Raw genomic sequence first — 10,620 nt, 5'->3', positions numbered from 1 at the left:
CGCGGGGAGGAGACCTTGGGAGGTCGGGCCCCAGATGGCCGGCGGCGTCCTGGCACCCCTGCCAGGCCTGGACTCAGCCTGCGACCCCGTTGTAACGCCTGAACTCAGCGCACGTTCGCCGAGCGCCACAGAGCGCCGGACGCTGTTTCTCCCTGCTAGGGACCCATCATGGCCCGGACAGAAACCCCGGCTGAGGCTATGGCTGCCCTCAGCCGCGACAGCCCCACCGTGGGGTGTGATAACTTTTAGGGGTCACTACGAGGGACCTTAGAAATCGTTATACCCGACCCCTTCGTTTTCTGTTTCGGGGAGGTGGTCTCGCTCTGTCCCCAGTGGCGCGATCATGGCTCAGTGCAACCTCGAACCCGTGGCTCAACCGATCCTCCCGACCTAATAACTTTTTAAATTTTTTGTAGAGACGGGGGTCTCGCCATGTTGCCCAGGCTGGTCTCGAACTCTTGAGTTTAAGTGACCCTGCGGCCTCGGCCTCCCAAAGTGCTGGGATTACAAGCCCGCGCCCGGCCTAATCCCTTTGTTTTCTAGCTGAGGAACCGCTCTGAGGTTACGTTACTAGGTCGGGTTACTAGGTAGGGTTCCCATGAGCGGAATCATCTCCGCCCAGTTGCCAACCCGATCCAGACTGCCAGAACTTCAGGAAGGAGTATCTTCGCAACTCCCCACCCCATTGTAAGGAAATTCCTCACACTTCTCCCTCAAGGGGGGCGCAGCTGGGTCAACTCCCACTGGCAGGATGCTCTCCGGAGCTGCTAGAAGCTGCCTCTGGGGCACGAGGTAGATACAGACAGAAGCTCGGCCCCTGAGACTCTGCAAATGGTTGCTGTTGGGCAGGCGGAACTTATTTTCTTCAGTCAACAGCTGATTAAACATTTGCCACAGGCCCGGCTGCGGTTTAGCCTCAGTAGCACAGCAGGAACTGGGGACTGAGATTCGATTTTGTCACTAACTTCATGTGTACTTTTTATAAAAGATACTTTTCTGTTTCTGGACTTTGACTTATTCGTCTATAAAATAGGGTTAATAATTTTCTAGTTGCCTGCATACCTTACTGAGTTTTTACCGTTAATTTGGTTATATTATATATGGAAGGATTTGTAAAATACAAAATCATACACACCCTATAAAGAGGCCATACATCACTAGCTATCAACACTTTACAGTCTCATTCTCCTGTTTATTTTTTTAAAGACGGGGTCTTGCTGTGTTTCCCAGGTTAAAGTACAGTGGCTATTCACAGGCACAATCATAACACACTTCAGCCTCAAACTCCTGGCCTCAAGGGATCCTCCCACCTCGACTACACCTGAGACTACTGGCATGCACCACCACACCTAGCTTATTTTCTAGAAGAGTACCTAGAAGAGGTTCTACAAAGACTTGTGGAATACATTCCTGTTTCTGAGACCAGTATTCTAGTTCCAGATTTGCCACTGGCTACAAGTGTTGAGACACAGCAGGAACCTCTCTTAGGGGTCTGCCACCAGACCCCCATTCAATGCACGAAAATAAAGAAACATTTGAGTCCCTTCAAGGGAAATTCCAGGCACCTAGCTAGCCCTGCAACCAGCAATTAGGGAGGTGAATGAATGACCTGCTAAGCAAGAAAGTAGTAATAGTTTAAACAATAGTACCCAAATAAGAGTCACAAAACGTTAGCTTCCTTATAGAAACTGAAGATGACATCTTGACATATGTCCTTGAGTTGGTTTTCAGAAATTAGGACCCCCACCGGTGGGGGTCACTTCCACTCTCTGGGCCTGTTTCCTCCTTACAGAGCAGACTTCCTCCAGATTGGCATCCCATGACCAAGGGTATTTCAGAGGTGGAAAGAATGGAGAACCTCTGGGATCCTATTTCCACTAAGAAAAAAAAAACCCGGGGGAGAGGCTGCATATGTGTTTGCAAATACACAGGAAAAAAATGTTAGGAGAATACTTCTCAAACTTTTCACAGTGTAAACAAAAAGGATTTTGGGAGTGGAATAGGGGAATGAAGGAGAACGTTCACATTATTATCCGAATTATTTATTTTTAAAGATAATTTAATGCTTTTGTAATTGTAGAAGAAAACAAAGAAAAATTGTGGATTCTTCAGAAGAGATGGGCAGCTCCTGCCAGCAGACCCCTACAACCCAAGCAGTCCTCCCCAGTGACTGCTGTGGTGACGAACCAGGCAGAGCAAGGGCTTGAGAACCACTAGGCCACCCACCAAGGAACTCAGGAAGGAACCATGCACAATTTGACTCCGTTCCTGCTTTACCAGCCCCCTCAAGGCCACTTGTGTGACCTTTCTGTCCTTTGGACCTCTCTTTCCCATCCCCACAACAAGCAGTGGGCAGCGAAGCACTGAGGACACCCACACCCCACTTTCCCCATATCCCAGACTATTTCCTTTAAATGGGACTTTTCAAAAGGTTAGGACCCCTGGTCAGATCCCCTCTCACCCTCATCCTTGTTCCTAATGCCTCCAATACTAACCTAGATGCCAACCCAAGGACCTGCCCCTGTTCCCTGCCCATCATTTTCAGACATCGACCTAGTCTTTCCTGGCCATCTCCCCTTCCCTGGAAACCCTGTGTTCCCACAAAGAGAAAAAATGTAACTGGGGCTTTCTTGAGACCACACCCTCTGCTCCCAGGCTTTGACAGATAATTTGCCATCAATTACACAGGTTTTTAAGTGGCTCCATAACCCCATAAACCAATATGAAGCTTTGTAGCTGTTCTTTCCATCCTACACACTTTAAGCCCCACCCACACAGTTTGCATTTAATACTTAACCAAAAACAGCAGCACACAGCATTCATCCACTAAGCACACAGCGGTTGTCAAGAGCACAGGTTTCAGGAATCAGACGACTTGAATTTGAATCTGCCTCTGGTGATTACCAGTTATATGACTATGGGCAAATGTTTTCATATGTAAAAGAAGACTACCTCCCACACAAAGACACATGAGATAATTTAGGTAAACTTCACCAGGTGCCACTCACGTCAACAAATTGTGGTTATTCCTATGTGCTCTGTGCTAAATGCTGGAGATATATGCAGAAATTACTAACACAGGCAAGAAAAGAACTATTAATGCCTGGTAAAAAGAGGTACTCAAATTTGTATGAAACCACCAATTCAGGGACGCATACAGAGTGACTGCTCACAGAAATCTGGAGTCCTACAGCAGGCAGGCCAGGAACACTGTAGGACAGAATCAAATCAGCCCCCCTTTCCTGCCTAGCAACTGGCACCTGAAAAGTCTGACCTGACCTTGAGATGGAGCAGAGACCCTCTTTTTTTCTTTTCTTTTCTTTTCTTTTATTTATTTATTTATTTTTGAGACAGAGTTGTTGCCCAGGCTGGGGTGCCATGGCACAATCTCAGCTCACTGCAACCTCTGCCTCCTGGGTTCAAGTGATTCTCCTGCCTCAGCCTCCCAAGTAGCTGGGATTACAGGCATGCCCACCATGCCTGGCTAATTTTGTATTTTTAGTAGAGACAAGGATTCTCCATGTTGGTCAGGCTGGTCTCGAACTCCTAACCTCAGGTGATCCACCTGCCTCGGCCTCCCAAAGTGCTGGGATTACAGGCGTGAGCCACCACGCCCAGCCTCACAGACCCCACTTAGGAGTCTGCTGGGTTCTGCCGATCACTTGAAAAGCATGAGGATAAAGAAAAATGTGAGTCCCTTCCAGGGAAACTCCAGGCACCTAGCTAGCTCTGCAACCAGGAATTGGGGAAATGAATGAATAACCCGCTAAGCAAGAAAGTAATAATAGCTTAAACAATAGTCACTCAATTAATAGTCACAGAATGTTAGCTTCCTCATAGAAACTAAAGATAACATCTTTTTGTTCGTTTTGTTTTGTTTTCTGGGGTTGGTTGGTTTGTTTGTTTGTTTTGAGACAAGGTCTTACTCTGTTGCCCAGGCTGGAATGCAGTGGCACGATCTCAGCTCACTGCAACCTCCGCCTCCCAGGTTCAAGCAATTCTCCTGCCTTAGCCTCCCTAGTAGCTGGGACTACAGGGGCCCGCCACCACACCCAGCTAATTTTGTATTTTTAGTAGAGATGGGGTTTCACTGCATTGGCCAGGCTGGTCTTGAACTCCTGACCTCAGGTGATCCACCTGCCTCGGCCTCCCAAAGTGCTGGGATTACAGGCATGAGCCACCATGCCCGGCCTAAAGATAACATCTTGACATATATATCCTTGAGTTGTTTTTCAGGAGCCAGGACCCCCACCAATGTCACTACGTGACAATGCCAGCACGCAGACCTCAGACAGACTGGAACCAGAAAATGGATAAGGAAGTTCCAGAAATTCCTCAGCCCCTAACTCACTTTGAAACCTCCCCACCCCTGCCTTAAAAACCCTTGCTTATAAGCCATCAGGGAGTTTGAGCCTTCGCTGCCCATTCTCCTCGCCTGGTGCTCTACAATAAACGCCTTACTTTCTCTGGCTGCAAATCTCACTGTCAGTGTTAGGCTTTGCAAACACTGGGCAAGTGGACCCAGGCTGGGTTTGACAACAACCTCAAAGAAGGCTGAACCCCTGGTGTGTGGAGTGTGGAAGCTGCATGCTGTCTTAGCTGCGGGGAACCGCCTCTCCTCCCAGAGGCTCCTTCATCTGTCCAGCCTCTGAAGGACTACTGGAGGCACAGTCCAGGTATAACCAAAGTCTGTTTAACACCCAGCACCCCTCAAAAGAGCTCATAGTGCTTGCTGGAGTTTCATAAAGGACCAGGTGGTGAGAAAGATTAGGTGTCGCTGGGCCCACCTAGGAGGGCAAGTGACCAAGAACATAAATCTTGGGACCAAGCTGAGAGCATTCCACCCACCACAGTTCTCTGGAGCCTGGGCCCACCACCCAGAGAATTAGCCCAACTGCCTGGGTATGCTCAGGGAAGAACTGAGGCAGGGTGCCAGAGCTCAGCAAGCTGGGCACGTGGCCTGTGGCCAGAGCCCCACCCACAGCCCCCCGTCCTTCTAGGGAGGAGAGCATGTTGCTCCTCCTGACATGTCGCAGCTCCCCAGGAAAAAGGAACACTCCCTAGCCACCAGTTCTAAAACCAAATCTTTATTCTCTAGTTTGAAAAGGAGGGGTAAATGGTTGTTCTGTTTAGTTCCAGAGAACAGAACAAGGCCCAATAGGTAGAAATTATAGGAAAGCAGAATTCATTCATTATAAGGAAGGATTTCTAACAATTAGAATCTCTAACAATTAGAATCATCCAGGGCCTCAGGAGGTGGGGAAGTTCCTGTCACCTAAGTGCTCAAGCAGAGGCCAGGCATCCATATGCTAGAAATGGAGAAAAGGAAACTCACCGGTAACTTCCCCTCAGCTGGCCCTCCATCACCAATGCGGCAGTCCTTGCCATGACATGCTGAGCTCTGCAAGGAGCAAAGGAGGGGCTGCGGTGTTCAGACAAGAGCCTGGACACAGTGCTGCTGACAGCCAGGGGAGGCTCTCAGCGCTGGGAGGGGCGACAGATAAAGCGAGACAGACCAAGGAGTAAACGCCTTGGGGTCTGCTCTTTGGGAAGGAAGAGGATGGAAGTACTAACAGCAGATGGGTCTCTCCAAGTCTGGGTGCCTACGCAGGGGGCAGGTGGGAGGGGAAGGGAGAGGTAAGAGTGGCTTGGCTTCACCTCTTGCTGCTGGCAAAGGCCCAAGTGCTGTCTAACAAGGCCAGCAGGTTCTCCAAGCTGTATCTAGCCCAGAGCATTCATTTACAGGACTCTACCACGCCTGCTTCCAAAAATGATCTGAAGTAACTTACAGTAAAAGACAGGGGCATTAAGGCGTTAATACCAGAGGATGGAGGGTCTTCCTTTCCACTGGTGGCTCCTCTAGCCAGAGGGCTCTAAGGGGCGGATGCTATTGCTACTTTTCCAGGGCACAGGGCAGTCAGGACGGAGCCTTAGCACACACCAGCTGGAGGCCGGCGTCCCTGCGCTTGGACGTGGGTTCTCTGGCCACCGGGGTTGACCTCTCTCGCTAACAGGGCCCACCCAGCTCACTCCCCGCCTCGTCTATCCGCTCTGGGATTCACATTGTCCCCTACTCCAGCACCAGGCAGGCACCCCCAGCCCACTGCGACTCCCACCACGAAGGACCCCAGCCCTCTCTCAGCCAACACGGCCCCGCCCACCGTCTCAGACATCGTGCTTCTTCTGGTGGGCCAGGAGTCTCTCCTCGACGTCGAAGGTCTGGCCACAGATGGCACAGCAGAAGGCGCCGTCCCGGATGTGGCTCTTGCGGTGGGTGATGAGGTTGGACTTCTGGCTGAAGCTGCGGTCGCAGTCGGGGCAGGCGTAGGGCCGCTCGCCCGTGTGGATGCGCCGGTGCGACACCAGGTTGGACTTCTGGCTGAAGGCTTTGCCGCAGTCGGGGCAGACGTAGGGCTTCTCGCCGGTGTGGATGCGCCGGTGCGCCGCCAGGTAGGGCTTGTGGCGGAAGGCCTTGCCGCAGTCGGGACACACGAAGGGCCGGTCGGGGGCGTGGTCGCGCCGGTGCGCCGCCAGATGGCTGCCCTGGGAGAAGCGGCGGCCGCACTCCTCGCAGGCGAAGGGCCGCTCGCCGGAGTGCACGCGCGAGTGCGCCACCAGGTGCGTCTTCTTGCCGAAGTTCTTCCCGCACTCGGCGCAGGTGAAGGGCCGCTCCCCGGTGTGCTGCCGCTGGTGGGCCCGCAGGAAGCGCTCCAGCCGGAAGCTCCTGCCGCAGTCGTCGCAGCTGTAGAGGGAGGGGGACACTTCGGCCCGGTCCTGCGGGTGCTCTGGCGGGGCCCCCTGCGGCGGCTCCTGGGCCGGTTTCAGAGGTGCCGCCGGGGTGGGCTCGGGCTCGGGCGCGGACTCCCGGGGGCCGGCTGGCAGCTGGGGGCTCCCCGGGCCGGGAGCGGCCTGGGCCGACCCTTCGGATCGCTTGTGAATCTTGCTGTGAGACAGCAGGTTGGGTTTGTGCCGGAAGCGGCGGCCGCACTCTTTGCACGGGTAGGGCTTCTCGCCGGTGTGGATGCGCCGGTGCGAAGTCAGATAGGGCTTATTGGTAAAGCGCTTCCCGCACTCGGGGCACTGGTGGGGCCGCTCGCCCGTGTGCACGCGGCGGTGGGCGATCAAGTTGGGCTTGTGCCGGAAGCGCTTGCCACAGCAGGCACACTGGAAGGGGCGATCGACGGCATCTCCACCGGGCCGGGGGGCGGTCACCGCGGGGCGGCCCCTGGGCCGGGGCCCCAGAGCCTTGGTTGCGGCCTCCTCCAGGGCCTCGGCTACGTGCACCCGCTTGTGGGCAACTAGCTGGTCCCACTGGGCAAAGCTCCGGCCACAGTTGCCGCATATGAAGGGCCGGGCCTCCGGGGCGGGAGGGTGGCACCGCCGCAGATGAGCTCGAAGCTGCTTTCGTCGCCAGAAGCGTCTCTCGCATTTGGGACAAGCGATGGGCCGCTTTGCAGCCGAATGGGCCCGCAGATGCAGAACCAGGGCCACCCAGCCTCGGAAGCTCTGCCCACAGAGGTGGCAGGCAAAGCCCAGGTCTGGGGTGGCAGCAGCATGGACCTGGCGGTGCAGTGCTAAGAAGGGGGCATGGCGAAAGCGACGGCCACACTCAGGGCAGGGCAAGGGCAGCCGGGCCTGGCACCGGCGGGTGTGAAGCCACAGAGCCACCCAGCCAGGGAAGTGCCTTCGACAGTGGGCACAGCGATGGGCCCTGCCTGGGGCTTGGGCACCAGACTGAGCCACTGACGTGCCTTGTTGCCTCAGCCTGCGGGACTCCTTCCCCAGGGTCTGGGGTGACTCCTGGGAGGGCCCAGAAAGGAGTCGGGGCTGGGCCGGGCCCATGGCCAGGGGGCCCCTGCAACGACGTTCCAGCATCGGTTCTTCCTCTGCTGAGGGTGGAAAAGCACAGTCACTCCAGAGACCAACTCACTCTGCCCCTGTTTCTCCCCTCCCAACCTCAGCCCCAGACAGGAGCTGCCATCTATGAACCCCTAGAGCCCTGTACATGGAGCTAGACTACTCTCCTGTTTCCTTGTGTGGTATGTATTGTTTCAATCTTGGGTTTTTAGATAACATTTCAAGGATGTTTGTCTTATGTCTTTGTTGCCCTGGAAACTTCCAGAAGGGAGGGACTCTGATACTAGAATCCCGCTCATGGCAGCTACCCCAGTGTCAGACAGGGAGTAAATGCTGCAGTGCTGAATGCACAAACATTCCTGCCACAGGACTCACCAGAAAATGTGGCCACTGCTCCCTACAGTGCCTTATGCTTTTCCAAGCACTTTCCTGCTGCCCTCTCCCTGTGTCTGCTATTTCCTATGCCACATCTGAGCTGCACAGCAACTCTGTGAAGCTGGACAATCAGACACTGAGCTCCCTGTTTAACAGATGAAGCAACTGTGAGACATCAAAGATGATGAGACCTGCCCAAGGTGACACAGTAAGCCAACAGCAGAACCAAGACTAGGGAACAGGTCTTTAAACTCCCAGGCCAGTGTTCTTTCCTCTAAAACGCCTGGGTTTGCAAAGATCTCAGAGAAAAAAGTTTCTATAGCTTTTCATTCCTAGCCCCACAGGGGAGGCACTTTCAGCATCACTAACTGCAGTCTCCGTAGGAGGCTGGAGGACAAGTGAGAACAGCCCTTCTCAGGGAACAGGAGCAGAGCCCTGGGTGCTACTCCCAGCAGTCTAACCCCAGACCACCGCCTGCCCAGTCTGTGCCCACATTCTGCCCGCCTGCCCTCTTCCACCCACACAAATTAGGACATTGCAGGAAGGAATGCTCTCCCTGAATCCAAGGAACACCCACAGCCTGCTGCCCTCAGGGCCTGATCACCAGCTCTGCCTCCCTTGCGGTGCTGGAGATTACTGGGGCAATAGAAGAGGAGGGAAGATGAGATTGCAATCTCAGTCCCCTGCCCGGTCCTGCCCCAACCTCGCCAGGGGCTGCCCCATGTTCAGCTCTTCCACAGCTCAGGGGACCCCAGATTCCTGCACAAGAGCCTCCTCCGCGGAAGGAGGAAGGAAGCAGTTAGGCTCCTAAGGGCCCTTCTGTGCGTGCTCACAAGCTCCAGACACATCCTTCTAAATTCCCTAGAGCTCACTCTCTCTTCTCAGGGAACACAAAGGTCACTCATTCCCAGTGTCAGACTGTGCACAGGGAAGACCCCAGGATATGAGAAAGGGCCATTTCCTTCCGCCGGGATGGGGACGCTTGTGCACCCCAGTTGTGGCGTGGTTTGGGAGCACAGCAAAGGCCAGACTCTACCCTGGAGACTGCAGAGCTGGGGATGAGGCTTTTTCCAGCTCCTCTTGGGGATGTTCCTGGGGATACTTCCGCGGCTGCAGCGCCTGCTTCGGCCCACACTCTGGTAGCCCCCAGGTGTCAGAGAAAACTGCAGCAATAAAGACACCCCTATCCCCATGGCAGAGCTCAGACCTCTGACTGCAGAGAGGCCAGCCTTACCTGTGGGGAGGGGAGAGAAAACAGAAGTGAAGCTCTGAGCTCCTCTAGGGCAGTCAGCTTTGTGTCCTCACCAGCCACAACCCCTCCCCCCACAAAGCCACACGCACCAGCCATAAGCCCCACATCCTGCCTGGCAGAGTGACCTTAATGGACATTGGATTAATAAATGAATGTGCCCCTTCAACAAGAAAGCACACTGCTGTCTTTAGGGGTCACTTTCTTCCCTGGTAAGGTCACAGAACGAATTCTCCATTCTGTGGCCAGAGTCTGGGCTTTCCCTGATGGCCAAAGGCCGGCCTATGGCAGGAACTCTGGAATCCCTGCTGGCTCCCCTTCCCCCAGCCTCCTCCCGACAGGAATTCCAGGCCTGTTTCCCATGGGGCTGCGCAGGGCCAGCTGGTGTGACCAGGACTCGGTCAGAATCCCCTTCCGCATCGTGGCTGGCCGCGGGTGGCAGTAGCCCCACACCGCCCATTTGTACTGATGCGTGTCCTCCGTCCACGCTCCCGGGCACGCGGGTCCCGTTCTTGCGAGTGAGCCATTTCGGGTCCCACGCACGGCGCAGCTCGCGGAGCCTGTGCGCAGGTGCGCTCCCCCACCCCCGCAGATCCAGCAGCGTCCCCCCCCGCGCACTCACACACGGTCGCGCACACTCACGGTCACGCGCCCCGCAGGTGGAGCGGCCCCCCGCGGGCCCGCGGTGGCCCCGCGCCCCTGCGCTGGCCGTACCTCTGCGGCGGGCTGTGCAGGGGCGCGGCGCCCGTCCATGGAGCCCGAAGGCCGGCCTCCGCGGCCCACTCCCGCTCCCCGCCCCGCCGCGGCGACAGCGGCAGGTTCGAGTTCACAACTGCCAGGCCCGTCCCCAACCTCCCCCCGCCGGGTTCCCAGCGCCACGTGACTACAGGAGCTGCCGAGGGTCAGTCGCCGGCTCCCGCGGCCGCGGCCTGGGGGCGGGGAGGGACTACCGGGGCCGGGGCGCGGGGCCCCCCGAGAGCGGGCCGGTTCGCCCAAGCAGCTGCCGCGCCAGGGCGGCCGGCCTGGGAGGGTCCGACTCCGTTGCCATGGCGACCCACCAGCCCGGGTCTCTCTGGGACTGGCCGGAGCTCAAGTTTCCCGACCCTTTGTCCCTGCGGAGCACGCGCGTCCCCGGGCGA

General features: G+C 55.8%; 1 protein-coding gene across 9 annotated transcripts; it reads right to left on the bottom strand.

Moving 5' to 3' along the window:
* Positions 1-5,071: 5,071 nt before the first annotated feature.
* REPIN1 (replication initiator 1) lies at positions 5,072-10,316 on the bottom strand. Of its 9 annotated transcripts, none has more exons than XM_032762134.2 (3): positions 10,104-10,316; positions 9,269-9,466; positions 5,072-7,889 (listed from the first exon to the last, which is right to left on the bottom strand). In XM_032762134.2, the coding sequence occupies exons 2-3, from the start codon at positions 9,423-9,425 to the stop codon at positions 6,166-6,168; spliced, it is 1,881 nt and encodes a 626-aa protein (XP_032618025.1). In that variant the 5' UTR covers positions 9,426-9,466; positions 10,104-10,316; the 3' UTR covers positions 5,072-6,165. The 9 variants fall into 9 exon arrangements, with proteins under 9 accessions (XP_032618025.1, XP_058283892.1, XP_032618026.1 ...); XM_058427909.1 differs by having other exon boundaries at positions 5,072-7,886; XM_032762135.2 differs by having other exon boundaries at positions 10,124-10,316.
* Positions 10,317-10,620: the final 304 nt, after the last annotated feature.

This window comes from Hylobates moloch, unplaced genomic scaffold (assembly GCF_009828535.3).
Source record: "Hylobates moloch isolate HMO894 unplaced genomic scaffold, HMol_V3 SCAFFOLD_1, whole genome shotgun sequence".
Taxonomy (NCBI): domain Eukaryota; kingdom Metazoa; phylum Chordata; class Mammalia; order Primates; family Hylobatidae; genus Hylobates; species Hylobates moloch.
Note: the sequence above shows the minus strand (reverse complement) of the source record. Positions and strands in the feature narration are given on the sequence as shown.

Bases quoted from the DNA above. Each gene is read 5' to 3' on its own strand.
- REPIN1 (XM_032762134.2), bottom strand. From the start codon at position 9,425: ATGGGGATAGGGGTGTCTTTATTGCTGCAGTTTTCTCTGACACCTGGG. The intron at 7,890-9,268 runs GTAGAGTCTGGC...TTCCACCCTCAG, and splicing joins CCAGCTCTGCAGTCTCCAGG to CAGAGGAAGAACCGATGCTG.